The 19,982-nt window shown below is 40.8% G+C and overlaps 1 protein-coding gene across 1 annotated transcript in view; it reads right to left on the reverse strand.

Annotated features, from left to right (window-relative positions):
* Positions 1–4,797, reverse strand: part of LOC122112886 — a 30,100-nt gene extending 25,303 nt beyond the window's left edge. The window contains exons 1-2 of the mRNA XM_042685842.1: positions 4,606–4,797; positions 948–1,042 (exon numbers count right to left, since the gene is read on the reverse strand). Coding sequence (XP_042541776.1) covers positions 948–1,042; positions 4,606–4,749 — 239 coding nt within the window. The 5' untranslated portion in view covers positions 4,750–4,797. The remainder of the gene's footprint in view (positions 1–947; positions 1,043–4,605) is intronic.
* Between the last annotated feature and the right edge of the window lie 15,185 nt (positions 4,798–19,982).

Consider the following 19,982-nt stretch of genomic DNA (forward strand, 5'->3'; position numbering starts at 1 on the left):
TTTTTTAACCCATGATACAACAAAGCTGCAAAAAGGGAACTGCAATATAGTGAGGGAAAACTGCACTCTATGAAGACTGAAAAACTACTTTAGTAAGCTGCTTGGGGGCACAGATACTGTCTTCTCCATGGGACATGAATAAACCAGCAGCTGAAGACAGGATCTGATAGGAATCAACCTTCTTCCAAGGGTACACACCACAGGCTTTATTCAGATTCTTACATCCTGTTTATACAATGTGAGCTACCTTTAAAATACTTTGGCTGAGTCACATCTTTCTTCCGTTTGGATTTTTTTCTGGTGCCAGATACTGGGGCTTCAATTCAATGTCTGGGCACACAAGGCTAGCACTCGATCACTTGGTGTACTCATAACTTCTACGTTTTTGGTGGTTAATTAAGAGACAAAAATCTGATGGACTTACCTGCCTGGGTTGGCTTAGAACCACAATCCTGAGATCTCAGCCTCCTGAGTAGTTAGGATTGCAGCCATCCATGCCTATGTTTTCATATTCTATCATACATAATGCTGAATTATAAGGCACTAATATCACTAATAAAAACTAGTTTGACCTTCACACCATGGTAATGAAGTATGTTTCTGATGTTAATTAAATAACTGAAGCTCTTGTGGTATCCTTGTGGAACAGATCTAGGCTGAATACCAGTTTCTCATCCCTAACACACTATCCCCCATTATTAGGACAACCAGCCACCCCCAGAGTGAAACTTAAAGGGACTGGAACATGGCTATCACAGTGCTTAAACTTCCGTATTTTCTAGAACAGTAAAGGCATAGAACAAGGCCTTTAATCGGTGAACATGTTAAATAACATTTCCATATACTTTATATTTATTAAGAAAAAAGGCATAGCTGTGTTCCTGATTTTACTAAACAAGCCTAGGATTTTTGCTCAAAATTTAGCACATTTGAGTCCTATGACTTACTTGTGACGTCTGATGAATACAAACCAGTAGTACACGGATCTGCAAAAGGATCTGATCATTCTATCATCATACAAATATCTCAAATTCAAATAATCCTAAGAAAAGGAAAGCACATAAGAATTTTATATTCATTATTTCTAAAACAGACTTATAGTATCGCTAAAAATAGGGGGAAAGCCACACATACAAAGTTTTTATGTAGTGCTCAGCATTTCCAAATTTTTGGCCCACAAAATGATCAGATCTATAATTCTATAGATTTTATCAATTCCTTGAGACATTCATTCTTCAATTGCCTTTCTTATTTTACTTCCAGATACAGAAAAACTTTTGAATCTTCAAAATATATTAAGTTTAGCTAAAGTACAAGACATTTCACAGATTAATCCAATTGCTACATAGGAGATCTTAGAAACTTAAATAAAAATAGTTTCACTACATCATGGTAACTTATGACTTTTCTATCTAGAAACATGTTTTCTTTCTAGAAACATGTTTTCTATCTAGAAACCTGTTGGGCATTCGCCAACAAATATAAGAATAAGAATTTTGTTCCCATGGTAACCCCAAACAGAAGACTCTGGTCAGCTTGATGTCACTGAAGGAGGAACGGAATGTAGTTCATTTCTAACTACAGAAAATTAAAGACACAGGCCCCTTAAAGACTGGGGGCCCAAGGAGGGGAGCATGTACCAAGGCCAAAGAGCCTAGGATAATAATTTCAGGACATCTACTATCTTGCCCATTTTTTTTTTCTCCTGTATCTAATGGAGGGAATTTTTCTGTTAACCCAAACTGATAAAACTAAGAGATCTCTGAAACAAAAGGCTTTATTAAGCTGAGACATATGTTAGCTAAAAAAGAGTTGGTACTGGAACAAACTCCCAGAGGGAACATGACAGGTAACAGGAAAATTGTCACCAGATCAACAGAACCAGGGTATTTAACAAAGAAGATTCAGGAAGAATGATAAAATATTACACAGAGCGACATTAGCTACAAATAAAAGGGAAAGGACAACGCAAAGTGGAGAAGTCCTGGATGGGGATCTCCTCTCCCTTATTCATCCTATGCCCAGTATCTCAGAATTACCATGTACTATGTATTCTGATTGATCTTTTGCCTTTCCCTATAGGTTGGACAGAGTGAGCAAGGGCCTGGATGTTTTCTGAATGGTACCTAATCTGGTTCAAATAGGCAAAAGGGACAGAGAGGACTTAGAGAATTTTTTAATGACTATTCTATTGGTGCTGGGGCTTGAACTCAGGGCCTGTGTGGCATCCCTGAGCTCTACCACATGAGCCATGGCTCCACTTCCTGTGGAAAATGTTTTAATTACTCAAGCTATCATTTCACAGAATTGGGAGGAAACAGGGCTGAGTGGTGCCTGAAGCTTCCAATCCTATCTACTTGGGATGCAGAGAGGGAAGATTGTAAATCAAGGTCATCCCGGGAATAAAAAGCTCATGAAACTACATCTCAACCAATCACTGAGTAATATGTTACACACTTGTTATCCTAGCGTCAAGGGAAGCCTGCTGGGAATGAGTAGTGCACATCTATCATACCCAGCAATGTAAGAAAGTAGAAGTAGAAGGAGTACACAAAGCAATGTTGGGCCAGATTAAAAGCAAGTCCTGCTCCCACACACATAAAGAATTGAGAAAAAATAAATAATTGTAAATTAACATTATACCCCTTATTTATGATTGAATGAGCCTGAAAGAGGAAAATAAATGCCAGACAAATAAAACTTGTTAAATGCAGTAGAAATAACTCTGTGGTGATTTTCATATACAACTTACCATTAAAAAATCAGCAACACATTGAATGGGCAAAGAAACCAGACAGACAAATATATTTTGTAAGAAATACAAACGTGGAGAAATGCCTAAATCCCTTGCCATTGACAAATAAAAACACAGAGAGTTGTCTTGTCTTCAGTCAAAATGGCTATCACCAAGAACACAAACGGCAGCAAATACTAGAAAGAATGAACTGTTGATAGGAAAGTAAATCAGTATAACCTCTAAGGAAATCAGTATGGAGAGTCCTCAAAAAACTAACAGGTCTACCACACAATCCAGTGAAAATACTCTTTAGCATGTATCTGAAGGAATGTAAATCAGAATATAAGAGAGGCACCTATAAATTTCTTTGTAGCATTATTTACAATAGCCACGCTATTGTAAATGTGAGATGCACAATAGAATAATATTGAGCCATAAAGATGAGTATAGTTATATTGTTTTTAGCCCAGGTTCAGAAAAGCAAGTCATAATGTTTTCTCTCATATGTGGAAAAACACATATGTAAACAGATACAGGAGATCATACACTCAAACATACAACATTTTGTCACTGTGGGGCTGTTGTAGCATTAAGAGGAAGAGGAAAGGAAAATAATGTTGAAAATTACTTGAAAACATTGCATCTGTAACTGAAAATGACATAATGAAATCTCGGGTAGAGAGAATGGGGAAGGGGGGAGTAAGCAAAGGTCATCAATCTGATTAAAGGACACCATGTGTGAAATACCCTGAAGCCTCTAAAAAACTAAAAATAGCACATGTCAGGACACTGCCATACTGTCCTTGGGCATATATATCTGAAGGAATCTAATCAATATACAAGGAAGACACCCAAACACCCATGTTTATTGCAGGTCTGTTTGCAATAGACAAATGGCAGAATCAGCGTAGGTGCCTGATAACTGATAGGTAAATATATACCATATAATATTACTCAGTCTTAAAGAAATACTTAACTATGTCATTTACAATAAAATGGAGGGGACTGGAGATCATCATTTTGAGTTAGACAAGCAAAGCTGAAAAAGCCAAATATCATGTTTTCTCTCACTTGTGGAATCGAGACTTTAAAGGCATACATATATATGTATATATACACATACATGGAGCTTATGTGACAGTCTGGGGAAGTAAAAAGGAGAGGAGAATGGAAGGTAAATGATAGCAAATTACACTGAAGCTATGTATGAGGTGGTAATCTCACTGAAGGCTGCTAACAATAGAGGGGTGGGAGATGGGAAAGAGCAAGAAGAGGAGATTCTCATTAAAGTGGAATGCATGTGCATGAGTAATATGGCTATATTACTTGTTATAGTTACTAGACAATACCAAGTTTAAATAGGAACTGCAATTACAATAGCTTCAAATAAAGATTTCCTAGGATAACCCTAAATAAGGACTAAATATTCTTCCTCACAAATATAACATCTCAAAAGAAACATGGATTAAGGCATTAGAAAATGGAAAGGTAGTCTGGAAGAGTTCATACTAATATTAATTAGTCATTGATACTAAGGGGATACCTATACAACAGAATATTATTTGACAATGAAAAGCAATGAAGTATAGATAGATAGATATGTACTTTAAGGTGGGTGAACTTTGAAAATACAAGCCATGTCATATCTACATGAAATGTCCAGAATAAGAACATAGGACAGAGAAAAATACTTCAGTGTTTGTCCTAAAATTCTAGTGGGAAGTCAGTAAGAGAATAAGAGAATGACTAGTATTGAGTATAGAGTTTCTTTCTGGAGTGAAGAAAGATACCTAAAATTATAGAATGGTAATGTTAAGTGGTAGCTTCCCAACTCTGTAAATGCAAATAAAGTGTATTGAATTGTATACCTCAAAAAGAGCGAATTGTAGGTTCAATGAACTGGATCTCAATACATAGGTTGAAAACCCCAGATGTCCCTCTACCTCTAGGAGAGGCAAATATAAACTACATTGCCATCTGAAGGTGCATGGGATGCATGATAGGCCCTCCATGAATGCAGAATTGTTCAATTCCTGAGGCTTTGAAGACACTGGTCTCAGATTCTCTGCGCTGGAACACCGTCAGCCTACAGGTGGAGTTGTCACGATGGCTCCGGAAATGAGGTCCTGAAGTCTGTGGAAGGTGATCCTGGCCCCGGCCTCCTGAGTTGGCTTGTCCTTTCACCTGCGCTCTACACACCTTTCCTGCTTGCTTCATTGAGGACATTAGGAACTTCATGGTCAAGCCCAAATCTTCTGGAAGCCAGTCCTGGCAGAAATGTGGGTCATCTCCACATTCTGGATACAGGTCCTGCAGTGAGAGAACTTGGTTGGTTTCTTGCTCTTCAATAGCAAAAGAGCTGGCACACATGGAATCATGATCCTACTAGACCAGGTCCGATGTTTCTAGAACACTGTGGCTCTTGGGGCTAGATAAGGTTGTGCACCAAAGCTATGGAAAAACGTCAGCAGGGTGACCAGGAAAATCCTCCGCTCTGGCACTAGCGCCTAAAGTGCCTTTTTTTTCACTGCATGGTTTGCATAGCTGGGTGAGGTAGGCACCCTCACGCAGCAAGTCGGGGCCCTCAGCTCCACCACTCGGCCAAGCCCCACAGATCACAGGACTCAAGAGGTAGATAAACAGCAGTAGAGATGACCCAAGGTGTATTGCTCCACCAAGCTCCAATGGAGAGTGCTCCGGGCCTGGCAGCTAAGATTCCCAGGCCCCGGCCTCTGGTCCTGAGGCTTCCCAGGCTGCTTAGAGGACAGCGGGCTCCACAGATGAGCACAGCTGCAGAGCAACTCGGCAGGTCAAAAGGTCTCCCAGGCTTTCGGGAAGCTCTTTGCAAGGGACCCCACATCTTGCCCCAGGAAAGTGCTGGAGACAGAACTAAGTTGGAGATAACCGCTATCAAAGCTCTGTCCAGATACAGGATGACCCATTGTAACAAGGAGATGTACAAGACACTGCGGAAAACAAACTTCACAACTTTGTGGGGGGATACATGCCCAGGATGGAGGGAAGCCATGAGTAGGACACAGAGTAAGTGGGAAACTGAATAACATACAACAAAGAAGCCCATCAGCTCTTCTGGACATAGAAGATAAAGAACTATCCAAAGGCAGCTATGGGAAGGGAGGAATGAGAGGGAAAGAGGGAACAGTCTATACTAAGCAAAAGGAAAGAAATGCAAACATCACCTGATGTGGAAGAAATAATTTGTATTGTCAAAGCTCATAGAATTCACAAACTATATAGACCATGATAATGACAATTTGCCTTGTGAAGTTTAAAATGTGTTTGTGACTTTTTTTTTTTTTTTTTTTGTCGGTCGTGGGGTTTGAACTCGGGCCTGGGCGCTGTCCCTCAGCTCTTCAGCTCAAGGCTAGCGCTCTACCACTTGAACTACAGCGCCACTTCCGGTTTTCTGGTGGTTTATTGGAGATAGGACTCTCACGGTCTCTCCTGCCCTGGCTGGCTTTGAACCTCGATCCTCAGATCTCAGCCTCCTGAGTAGCTAGGATTACAGGCGTGAGCCACCAGCGCCCGGCTTGTGTTTGTGACTTTAACTATCACTATTCCAAAATACTGTGAAATATGTGAAATTTATGTAATCACCTAATCTCAATTTTTTAAAAAAGTGAGAGAAGGGATGGGTTAGGAGATATGGGTGACAATGTCGTCAGACACCTTCTATTTATATACTGTTTTGTAGAATGGGAACTTCTTTGTACAACTATTTAAAGATAATAAATATATATATTTTTAAAACACTGTAGAAAACAAACTTTACAACTTTTCAGGGAGTTGGGGGTGGGAAGGGAGGAGTTGGGGAGGTGGGGAGTAAGGGATGGTAGGAGGAAAACGAAGGAGGGGGTAACAATGCTTGATATGAAATGGACTCATTACCTTGCTCATGTAACTGTAAGCTCTCTGTACACTCTTTACAATTAAAAAAAATTAAAAAGCTGTCCTTCAGGCCACTCACCAGCGTAAGCTCCGCCCCAGCATAGCACCTGCCTCCTTCTTGGGCCAATCCCGGCAGAGGTCTCTCCCCCAGCACAAGCCTGCCCCGAGCATAGGTTGGTTGTGGCATAGGGCCCGCCCTCAGCATGGGGCCCACCCCTCAGCATAGGCCTGCTCCCAGTATAAGGCCTTCCCCAGCTTGCTCACAGGTAGGCCCACCCTCAATGTTGCCCCGAGTCCAGCATTGGGACAGGCCCAGCATATGTGTCACCCTCAGCTTAGAGTCCACCCTCAGCCCACCCTCAACATAGGCATTGGATATATACATTCACCCTTGCATTAGTTCCACCCATGATACTGGCCCTGCCCCAGAGTGAGCTCCCAGAATTCCTCCCAGAATTCATTCACACAAATCCCAGGCAAAGCAGGGGGCACACCAGATCTGGAAGACCACAATGACCAAGGGTACCATGTGTGAAACTGCTGGGATGAAGAAAAAGACTACGTCAATCTCCAGAGAGATCATCTCTTTCAAAATAAAAGAAAGGAAAAGGGGGCTGTAATACAAGTCTCATGGAAGGCCTGCTGATGGAAAGCTCTCATCTGATGGCTTTGGGTCTTCTCTCAAGTGGGCCTCCACTCTTTGGCTAGGGGATCACAATTAGTCCTATGTATATGAGACACTGGGTAGTTTACATAGAACGTGATGTAAGCTCCACAGCCACAAAACTTGCTGTGTTTTTGTACAAATTATATAGCTAATAGATGGCAATTGGGTACTTATTACATATGGAATGAATGAAGTGGCAGAATAAATGACTTCCATATGGCCATGGAGCTAGTAGCACTGGTGTTTTCGCTTGTATGATTTTATTACTACCCATCATTTTAATATGTCCTAAAAGGTAAGTCTGAAAGGAGGCAAAGTTTGTATTTGTGTGGAAGGGATGATGAAAAAATAGGGTGAATATATTTAAATTATTAATGTTTTGTGGAGAATGAATGTGTGTATATATCTGTGTGTATGTATGTATGTATGTCTTTTGTATGAACTGGGCCTCTTGCTTATTTTTTTAATCAGTGGTGCTCTACCATTAATATCACTAGCTCTTTGCACTTAATTGGAGATAAGAGTCTTACTGGTTTGGTCTGCAGAGCTGGCTTTAAACCTCAGTTCTCAGACCTCAGACTCTTAAATACCTAGGATTACAGGTGAAGATATCAGGGTTTTCTTTTTTTAATGTCAGTTAATACCAAACCATTCAACAAAATTATTCTTAGGAAGCCAAACCATCTTCTGAATGGAGGAAGAAAGGGTAGAAAATTCTATGTACATTATGTAAAAATTGAACTAAGGGATCTGAGGGTAGGGATGGGATGGGAAAAGAAGGGGAGACATTCATCAAGATAAATTGCACTCATAACCTGTCTTTTAGAGTTGAAACCCCTTCGCACAACTACTTAATAACTAAATAAATAATTTTACAAGTCAGTTAAGTGACAGGTTATTTAATCTTCTACAGGCAGAAAGAAAATGCAGAAGAGATGGCCAATGGGTAGGAGGTAGTATGGAGATCAACAAGGTGAAGATCCTGAAAAATGTTGAAGAATTGGTATCCTGAAGATATAGGCTGGAAAGATGAGACAAAGATCAAAGGGATGGAATATTACTGTGGGATAATAGACTCTGTGTGTGTGTGCGTGCGTGCGCATGTGCACGCACAAGCACCTGTTCTGGGGCATGAAATCAGGGCTGGGGTGCTGTCCTTGAGCTATTTTGCTCAAGGCTAGTGCTCTACTTTCTGAGCTACAGCTCCCTTACAGCCTTTTTATTTGGGTGTCTACTACTTGGAGATAAGAGTCCCATGGACTCTCCTGTCTGGGCTGGCTTTGAACCATGATCCTTAGATCTCAGTAGCAAGTAGACAGTCATGAGCCACCCACACCAGGCTCTAGACCTTCTTTTCTTTTTCATTTTAGAAGACAGAGCTCTTTTAGATTATAAGATCTAGAAGTAGCTATAGTTGAGTTCAAGTATAGCTAAAGATCTAAGATTAAAAAGTCTATTAATTGAGAATCAAGCTTATTGAACCAAACAATATCATAGGTATTGAGTTCTGAGAAATTTTATTTCTCTGCAAGATCTTTACACTGGTACTCATCCCTCCCCCTCCCTCTTTCCCAAGATCTCCACAGAATGTGCCTTTCACACTTAAATATGGGCTTAAGAGCCCGAGGGAGACATGGAAAGGCTCTGCCCTCAGAAGACAAGCAGTAAGGAAAGGATGCAGTGATCTAGGCTTGGCTTTTATTTTGACACCCAGCATTCATTTTCCATTTTGAAAACAGTATCTCTACTGTCCTCTGAGAATAAGGACACTGAAAGTAACTCCCATTCTTCACTCTCAGTTTATGTATAAATATTATATACAGTCTTTCCCACTCTACTACATGCCAGACACAGACATGTGTTCCAAAGCTGGGAAAAGGAAACTTCTATTCCTCCAGCCTCAGTGACCCATGAACAGATGGACTCATGTGACTAAACTGGAGCTAGCCAGACTCTATGAAACTTTTGCATGGACTCTGGTAAATGAAGCGCCATATTTTCAGATGCATTTCAAGCTGAGAAGATAATATACTGACCTTGCCAGTAGCCATCATATGAAGCTTCAGAATGAAGCTGGCACAGGAGATAAAACTGACAGGAAACAGGAAGATACCACATGTTGTCTGGCATGGAGCCCTAGAGGAATGCTAATTTCCAAAGCCAGATTACATCTCAACTTCTCAGTGACACGAGTCTTCAGTACCTTTTTGTGTTTAGTTGGATTGTATTTTATATTGCTCACATAGAGATCTTTCCTCACAATACCAAGAGCTCTCCATTTCTGGTTCCTGTTTTGAGCTAGCTCACCAAATATCAGTTAATTTCTCTGTATCTTAGCTTCTCTAACTGCCATAGGGAAAGAACAATGCATAGAGGTGTAAGATTAAATAGCGATACATTTTAAGTGTGATTTTTTTCTCTCATAATATTGGAGTGCAGGAAATATCACATCAATGTTTCTGAATTAGAATTATCTCTGTACCTCTGTTGGTGAGAGTGGGAAGACAGCCTGTATCAGGAGTTACTGGAGAATTTCTTTCCCTTTTTAGCATGTTATTTATGCATGATAAGAAGGAAAGAGTCACCTGGGCACTGGCAACTCACACTTGTAATCCAGCTACTCAGGAGGCTGAGATCACAGTTCAAAGCCAAATAGAAAAGGTCAAGAGACTGTATCTCCAACGAACAAGCAGAATGGCAGACTGGTAATGTGGCTCAAGTGGTAGAGCACCATCTAAGAGTGGAAAAGCCAAGCAAGAGTGTGAAGCACTGAGTTGAAACCCCAGGAACAACACATATACAAAAAAGGAGTCTCTTGTGTTTCATTCATTATACTTCCCCAGAGTTTTCAGTCACCTTGTCTGTTGCTATAAGAAAGAAAGCGGGGGGAGGGAGGGAGGGAAGAGGGAGGGAGAGAAGGAAGGAAGAAAGGAAGGAAGGAAGGAAGGAAGGAAGGAAGGAAGGAAGGAAGGAAGGAAGGAAGGAAGGGAAAGAAAGAAGAAAGAAAGAGAGAGAGAAAGGTGGAAGGAGGGAGGGAAGGAAGGAAGGAAGGAAGAAAGGGAGGGAGAGAGGGAGGGTGGGTGGGTGGGAGGGAGGGAGGGAGGGAGGGAGGAAGGAAGGAAGGGGAAGGAAGGAAGGAAGGAAGGAGGTAGGTAAGGAAGGAGGAAGAAAAGATAAGAAAATGAAAGAAAACCTTGAAATTCTTATTGGTAATGTGTTGAGCTCATGAATTAGTTTTGGGAGACATCCCAGAAGATTAATTTACCTCTTTATAATTATACACAAATTATGTTGCTATTTTATATAGTGTTTCTTGTGAAATTACATTGTCTAAATGGTTATTGCCAGTCAAAATAAGAATTGGGACTACATTTGAGAATACTTTCATGTTCATACAGCTTTTATTAAAAGATCACAGTGTGCAGAGTCAAGCTAATAGACAACTGAATGTAAAGGCTATATTTGTTCTTACTCAAGGTTGGCACTCTACCACCTGAGCCACAACTCCACTTCTGGCTTTGTGCTGGTTCTAAGACAGCTCCTACCTGAGCTGTCTTAGAACCAGCATAGCTCAGCCTCCTGAATAGCAAGGATTACAGAAATGAGGCACTGACACTTGACAAGCCAGATTTCATGAGGCCTGGAACTAAAACAATGTAAATGTCATTACTTGTTTTGAAAAGCAAGCATACTGAGTGGTATGAGTAGGTTTATTACATTAATAAAAAAATAGGAGGTCAGCTACTTGCAAGGATGCTCTTCATAGGCTCATTAAGTGCTGCACTAAAATTGTAAAATATTTTAGGCTCCCATCCACCATTAAAACAGAGTGTTAGAAGAAGTTGCCTGGGCCAACTGGATTTGAGGAGAAAATGTGAAACATTATTATATCCGGAATCCGAAAGAGACTCCAAGACATCCACTTAAAGGAGCTAGGAACTTTATTAGCACCATGCGTGCAGGGACCGCTTCTTACCACCAGGAATGTAGGAGAATGGCCTTAGCTCAGGGTAGGATGCATTTTTATAGGGGTACATTACATAGAGTTACATAGATGAGCCATGCAAGGCAGGTTTGGCACATTTTTATTGGTTACAGTTATATGACCTTTAAATTCATTTGTTCTTTATAGTAAATATCATACATAATAATTTGCAATAAGCCACTCATGTGGGACCACTGGTGGTGGTCTTCAATTGGTGGACTTAAGGCCCTGTTACTGAGGCAAGCAAGCAAGCAAGGTTACAGAAGCAAAACATTGCAAAAACAAATACCTTGAGTCACAGTAGCATAGGCAAAACATAATCCTGGCTTGGTCAGCATGAACAATACTACCAATGCTATTGACACTAATACAGACATTATTTTCATTATAAGCTCCTGACTAATACAGCAACCCAGTGCAGCTGGTGATAAGCCTTGAGGTTGTCAGTAGCTTTCTGCAAAGCTACCAGCTTGGTAAACTTGACTGAGGGAGAGATGTTCTTTTGCTTTTAGCAAGGATGGAGAAGGGACGAAGGCTATCAGCCTTTGTCTGGGGTTTTTCTATACCAAGAGATTTTTCCCTTTGTCAATAATTCTGATTTCTGATTTCACATTTTTGTTCCCATGGATATTCTTTTCCCAAGGAAAAGGGGTTGAGGGAAAAGAGTAACTTTCCAATAGCAGGAGAGACTGAGGCTAGATAACAGGAAACTATCTGCCATGAATAGCAACTCAGATATTACATTCCCCCCTTCTGTTATGTACATTTCAAACCTTTGAAATATTTCATCTTTTTCTCTGGCCAGGGGTGTATGACAAGCCTGAGTATGTAGCATCATGAATTTAGAAACCTCAGGCAAGGGTAGGTGAGATCAGGCAAAAGAATGACAGCTAAACGGGTAGATGAGCAATGGTTGAGGTCTCATCCACCTCAGTGTTAGTCAGAGACAAGGGCATCAGATGTGGCCTTGATCTCCTTAGGTTCTCAGTAGGTCTTTTACAAAGATAAGCTCTATTTTAAAACTCAACCCACACTCACACCAACTTGTACTTATACTCACCATCCGCAACTTACTTGAACATTGTGGGTTTGTCTTAATTTTCTTTCTTCAGTAAACATTTAAGACACCACTTACTTTCCAAATCCTTTCTAATCTAATGGAAACCATTTTCATGTTTCCTCAATTCTCTTTCCAAAGTCTTCCTTTATACTGTTTCATAAGCTCTTGTCTTATAAAATGCAACACACCCATCTCTTTTTCTCCCTGCTTCTTTAACTCATTAACAACTTGGCTCCTGCTCCTCCCCACTCCACCCCCCTTTTTACATTTTCTTGAGCTTTTTTTGGCTTGAGTTTCCACTTTTTTGGGGGGGCTTATGAAACCAGGTTCACCCACAGGCTAACAATGAGAATGGCAGTCTAGAGGGATTGCTGCTCCTACTCACACACAGAAAGAAACAGATTACTGACTACCTAAGGCTGGCCAGGGATGTTGTCCTTGCCCTCAGTATCCACTGTGGGAGTAGAGAGCATTGCTGGATATCATGGAAAAAATGTCCCACAAAAATCTTACTTTTAGCAGATCTGAAGCAGTCTTCCCCTGGGAAGCAGTCATGGGTGATGGAGTCAGACAGGAATCCAGTCCACTTTTACCATCCTGAAGGTGGTCAGGATAACAGTGTAGATTTCCCTCCAGGTGACTGTTAGGCTTTTGTTGAACTTTACCCATTAGGGTGTGCAATAGCAGCAGCAGCAGAGTCTCAGTGGCCCCAAAGGACTGTCACACCTCATGCTAGGCTGCAAATTTCGACACACACTGATTAAGGATACATTATATAGTCTTGGCAGGCTGTAGCCCCACTGGTTTTTAAGACAGTTTAGACAATAGCCAGGCCAATTTACCAAGATGACAACTGTTTACTAACCAGATATTTTTGTAAAGACGTAGGCTTGGTCTTGTAACCATCTCCAACAGGTGCAGTTTCCACACCTGCACACTTGTTATCACTATTTCTCATGCCTCTTTCTTTTATCTATCAGTTTTTCCAAAACTGACTCTGGACCCTTGATCTTAAAAGGCGGTTGGTAGGTGAAGGTCCATCTTCTGTAACTTCAAGCTGACTCAGGGGCTTTGATCCTACCTAGCCAGGCTTTGATCCTAACCTTAGCTTATTTTACAAAGAGGTTACCAGGGTTAGAGGCACTAAGAACAATATTTTAACTTTTCACAACTGCACAGACCTTTTGGGGAGCTAGGAAAGTATAACCTGTTTAGCCCTTTGGTTTGCAAAAGCATTTTTCTGGCTGCCTGAGGAAACTAATCTTTGTGATTCTAACAACACTTAAATTGCCTATGCAGGCCTTTACACAGATCTCAATAGGGACACACTCTCAGGTTTACAAACTTTCTTTCCTGAACAGATGAATTTTATGTAGCTGGTGTCAACTCAAAAGTTACTGCCAATTAGGGTTTTTGGCATAAACAGAGGGTTGGAATTTTAAATTATCTCCTCTTTTATTACCTACTATTATAGATGACTGGAAAGTTCCTGTCCAGTTATGAAGTAGACAGACATGGATATGCTTACAAACTATTTTCCTATAACCTCCTGGCTCTGATCAATTTTTGAAGGACCGAGCACAAACGATTCTAGGATCTGACATTATTTCTGGCATCCAAGCAGTGGCTTACTGCCTCTGGATGCTCCCTCATTGCTTTTGTCCCATGAGTGTCTTCTCCATGCTGGGATAAATGCCCAATTGGCATTTTCCTTGGTTGGTCACTGGACTTGAACTCTGGGCCTGAATGCTGTCCCTCAGCTCTCTGGTTCAAGGCTAGCACTCTGACACTTTGAGCCCCAACTCTGCTTGCTCTTTTAGCACTCTGCTGGCTGATTACAAGTGACAGTCTCACAGGGACCTTTCTCTGCCCAGGCAAGCTTCGAACCACAGTTTCCAGATCAATGAGTCTTATAAAAGGCCACTTTACTCCAATTAAAAGAAATAAAGATGGTCATTAGAAATAGTTTTTTTTTAAGCACGGTCTTACCTGGAACTGATTAGGGGCCAAAAGTTATATCTGACGAACTTTTAAAAATCCTCACTCCTTTTTGTGGCCCTGCTGGGAACTGTTACAAAAAACCTAAAAGAGCAAACCGAAACAACAATAAAACAATTATTTTGGTAATTCTGATTTTTCCTTTTTGCACTGAGACAAATGTTAAGAACAATTTTACTTCCAAACTTTATATCCAGGAATCCATTCCTAATTTTTTTCCTGGGGTTTGAACTTAGGGCACAGGCATTGTCCTTGAGCTTCTTTTGCTCAAAGCTAGCACTCTACTATTGAGCCCTAGCACCACTCCTGTTTTTTTCTGTATATGTGGTACTGAGTAATCTAACTCAGGGCTTCATGCATACTAAGCAGGCACTTTACCACTAAGCCACCTTCCTATCCCATCTATTCCTAATTTTTTAAGCCTTTTATTAATCTCTGCTTTTGTATTTAGTTTTCATTTTGAAAAACCCCTTGAAATCTTTTTTTTTTTGGGGGGGGGGTCCGGGCATGGGGCCTGAACTCTGGGCCTGGGCACTGTCCCTCAGCTCTTCAGCTCAAGGCTAGCGCTCTACACATTTGAGCCAAAGCGCCACTTCCGGCTTTTTCTTTTTGCTTATGTGGTGCTGAGGAATCGAACCCAGGGCCTCATGCATGCAAGGCAAGCGCTCTACCACTGAGCCACCTTCCCAGCCCCTCTCTTTTCTTTTCTCTTGGTTCCTGAAAAAAAAATACACTGTTTTAGACAGACAGAACAGGTAAAGCTTTTGACAGTGTTAAACAAACTTTTACATTTACATTTCTAAGAGTTATCCCCAAATTTTAGTAGAGAGAACTATATCCCAAAAAGTCAATGTCTTTTTGTTAAGCCAGATAACTTGATTACAGTGTAAACAGCCTTTGCATTTTAAAATACCAAGTTTTAAAATGCAGAATTTTTTTATTTTCAAATTAAAGACTTCTTAGAAAGTCTTTTAATTAAAGTTTCTCTTTAAAACAATACTATAGCATTATCCTGGCCATGTAATTGTAACCCTTCTGTACAGTATGTTAACAAATAAAATGAAATAAAAAAATAAAACAATACTATAATCCTTTAACACATTTGGCATCCAAACCTGAACTCATTCATATTTTTTATATCATGCTAACAATTTTCATCTTCAACACGTTCACACACACATTCACTCACACAAATCTTAAAGTGCACAAAAATGAAAATGTCTTACATTTTCCGTAATTTTTAGATAACAAAGATTTAAGGCAAGATTTCTTCTAAACAAAGTACCTTTGTTGAGCTTCATTTTCTCAGGGCTTACCTGTTTAGCAAGGCATTTGACCAATTCACCTTGTGAATACCTTCTGTTGGAGGAAGGCTGGGTGAGGGTTCAACTGAAACTGAACAAGCCTGACTGTCTTTTATCCAACTTTGTATACAAGAGCACTTTATAATTTTTTTTTACTCTTAGGACCAGCCAAATGTCCAAGAGAGGCTCACAGCTGCCTATGCCCTCACCTCTGGCTTCCTCTGCTGCGAGACACAGCCTGAGGCTTGAAGGGAACCATACAAGTTCTGCAACCTTCCATGCCCTACCTCTTGACTGCTGCAACACAGGAACAAAACACAGCAGGTTTGTGACCAGGCCCAGGCAGAGCTGGAACTTTTATTCCCCTAGAGATGTCCAAATGAACAACAAAAATAACACAGATTCTAATAACTTGAATAATTGCCTGGGTTTTTTTCAGAGAATGGTGAGTTCTGGTGTTTAGGGGACCTGATTTGGGTGACTAGGAGTCCCCAAATAACTCTCCAAACCTAGAAGAGAAGGGTTAATTTAAAGGAGCTCTCCTGCAGCCAGTTTACATTAAGGGAGGGCCAATCTACTTAGCAGAGAGTACAGAGATGTCCTTGGGTAACAGAGTACTCTTATGCCCTGGCTTTTTCCTGAAAAGAAGAAAAGTGATCTAAAAGCATTTCCAAAAGGGATGGATAAAGAAAGACACATTTCTGTAAAACAAAAGCAATCAGGTGGTCTCAGAATTAGTTTAAACACTTGTTTCCTACTTTTCCTGCTTGGACCAAATAAGCCTTCCCCTTGGAATTTTGTCAATACCACAATGGAGACCTTGGTTTAAGGGAATTCTCCACCTCATCCGGAGATTTTCCCAACATCTGGGGTTGGAGTTGGAGACATAGGTTTCACAGGACGTTCTCCACCTCATCCTGACATTTCTCCAAAGCTTGTAGTCCTCAGACATTTAGACAGAAATGACAAGCAAAACAGATACAGACAAGTGGCCACACAAACAAACCAAATGGTCAGACAGACATAAGCAAATGGTACAAGAAGATACCTCCAAAGACACATACAGAACAAATAAACAACGCAAGTGAGGCCAGGCTCCAGGTTAAGAACCCGAATCTGCTTCCCATGGGTCAGAGGCATCCCAATCTCTCCTGGGGCTGGGAGTTCTGCCACATACGGCCTCCCCTCAGCCCCTTCCACTACACCACGCCAGGCTTTCCCATTTCCCTCTAGAGGCTTTTAAGGCCAAAGATCCTGCCAGTATTGACTCAGGGAAAGGACTTGAACAGTCACAGCTATGCTTGCCCAGAGCAGAAGAACAACTCTCTGCGGTCATCCCCTAGAGAGCGACCCAGCCTGATGCCAGTCCAAATTCCCTGAGCTCAAGGCCTGGGGTCCTGGATCTCGCTGGGGTCTCCATTTATTATATCCCAGATCCAAAAGAGACTCCAAGACATCCACTTAAAGGAGCTAGGAACTTTATTACCACCATGCGTGCAGGGACCGCTTCTTACCACCAGGAATGTAGGACAATGGCCTTAGCTCGGGGTAGGATGCATTTTTATAGGGATACATTACATAGAGTTACATAGATGAGTCATGCAAAGCAGGTTTGGCACATTTTTATTGGTTACAGTTATATGACCGTTAAATTCATTTGTTCTTTATAGTAAATATCATACATATTAATTTGCAATAAGCCACTCATAGTGGGACCACTCAGCGGTGGTCTTCAATTGGTGGGCTTAAGGCCCTGTTACTGAGGCAAGCAAGCAAGCAAACAAGGTTACAGAAGCAAAACATTGCAAAAACAAATACCTTGAGTCACAGGAGCATAGGCAAAACATAATCCTGGCTTAGTCAGCATGAACAATACTACCAATGCTATTGACACTAATACAGACATTATTTTCATTATAAGCTCCTGACTAATACAGCAACCCAGTGCAGCTAGTGATGAGCCTCAAAGTTGTCAGTAGCCTTCTACAAAGCTACCAACTTGGTTAACTTGACTGAAGGAGAGATGTTCTTTTCTTTTTACCAAGGATGGAGAAGGGACAAAGGCTGACTTCATCCTTGCTTTTACCTTTTCTTTATCAAGAGATTTTTCCCTTTATCAATAATTTTGTTCTGATTTCTGATTTCACATTTTTGTTCCCATGTATATTCTTTTTCCAAGGAAAAGGAGGTTGAGGAGAGAGAATAAATTTCCAACAGCAGGAGGGACTGAGGCCAGACAATAGGAGGTCCAACTTTCTGCCATGAATAGCGCCTCAATTATGACAACATGAGGAAGAATTGGAAACTGGGGCAGCCATAGGTGAGCTCACATTTCTCTGGCTGAGTTTCTCTCCAATATTTGCTTTTGGCTCATGTGCCTTTGGCTCCTGAAAGTATTTATTACATGTATATGGAGACTTTGGAAACCATTGGGATGTATAGCCATCTTCCTCTGAATATTGATTTTTTTTCATGCTCTCATATTGGGGCTTGAACTCAGGGCCTCACATTGGTTTTTGTTGTTGTTGCTTTCTCTTTTGTTCTTAAAGCTGACCCTCTATCACATAAACCATAGCTCTAGTAACATCAATTTATTTTAAATGATTTACAATGAATACATCTGCTCTGTTCCTGCAAAAGGCAGTCTTGTTGGTTGTCCCAATAGGAATTGGAAGGCCAATGCAACTTGTAAGCCATCAGATTAAGAGAGCCCTGGGTTCAAGCCTTAGTAGTGGTATACACACACACACACACACACACACACACACACACACACACACACACACGAATTGTTTAATTCATGTCCCCAATAACACACTAAATCTATTTAATACAAGTAACCTCAACTTCCTTAAGTTTGCATGACACTTTATAGTTTTATAAAGTACGCATGCTTCCCTTATCCAATCCATCCTCAAAGCCTTCACTGTTGGTGATCTTGCTGTCACCTATGGCTCCAGTTCCCTCCTTCTGGCCATAGCAGGCCTTGGTGTTGCGCCATCCATTTCCCAGGAGTTAGCCAGGCATGGAAATAATCTGTTTTGCCCCTAGCATGAACCACCTTTGTGAGAAAGCCTGATCCTTGTCTTGTTTTGACTATTTTCCTTAGGGATACCTGGAAATAAATTCTTTCTTCACTCGTTGGGTTTTATAGCATATGACTATCCCTAAGAAGGGGATTGTCACAGTCTTTGATCACCATTTTGTCTCCTAGGAATAACAGCCTTATATTCTGGATTGAAACCTACTATGATTTGAGCATTCCCTGCCAATGACTCACTATTTTTGGCCTATGAATACAGCAGGAAGTTGATGATGAGCCAGCTGGAAGCCTACTGAAGTGTCCTGGTGGGTTCTGGATCCAAGTACAGGCATTTAAGAACTACTGTTCATCTCAGGGTTTCATGGAGTATGGTAACAATGTGGAATTACTTTCATTTATGGACGATTTTGCTCATCACCTCCCTTCTTGTACCCTACATCTTAAAACTTTATGGCAGAGCCTCTATTTTACATAATATAACTTGTGTCCATGATTGTACTACAAGAGAAAACATGCTGCTTTTGTTGTCCTTGATGAAATAAACATTTGGCTAGTAGTCTTATGCACTTAACTTGAAAGGCCAAATATACTTCTGCCAGGGCATGATTTTTGCAGTTCGTATGGTTATGTACTGATAGAAACACCATTTGCTCAGTGTTTCATTGCAAGTAAAAATAGCAGAAACAAAATGAACAAATGAACAGAACAGATAAACAAAAAATGTTATGATACACAGAGGGATTTTAAGATTAAGACTTTAATCACATCGAAGTCTAGAACTTCAAAGTTGCAGTTCCTACAGCAACTGTGACTGGGCTCCCACATGCAGCTTCAGTGTGAGCAGGCATGTCAGTCTCTGCTGAAAGAACTTGATATGTGTGTGGACAGCGTGCACCAGTCACAGGTGCTATGAGTTTGAATTTCCTGACTTGTACTTGGTTAAGCTTAGCAAATGGTTATGAGGTGCTGGCATCTGCTGTGTTTAAAGCTGGTGTCCAAAGAGGGGAGCACATTCAGGTGACATGAATAACCACAGTGGAGCACCTCACCAACTACATGGTACCCCCAGCTTTTCTATTACATATCATCCACAGGAGTAAAAGATCGGTCTCATCAGATTAAAATAGCTCCTTTTTCTAAAAAAAAAAAAAAAAAATGAAAAGGTTTAACAGGCAGAAGAGAAAGTAAATCTCTCTTCAACGAGAAAAAAAGGAGTTTAAAAACAAAACACAACAATTAGCATCTAATCCAGCACTTTTGCTGTTACCTTTTCTCTACC

Source organism: Dipodomys spectabilis, unplaced genomic scaffold (genome assembly GCF_019054845.1).
Source record: "Dipodomys spectabilis isolate Male_0828 unplaced genomic scaffold, ASM1905484v1 ptg000095l, whole genome shotgun sequence".
Lineage (NCBI taxonomy): Eukaryota > Metazoa > Chordata > Mammalia > Rodentia > Heteromyidae > Dipodomys > Dipodomys spectabilis.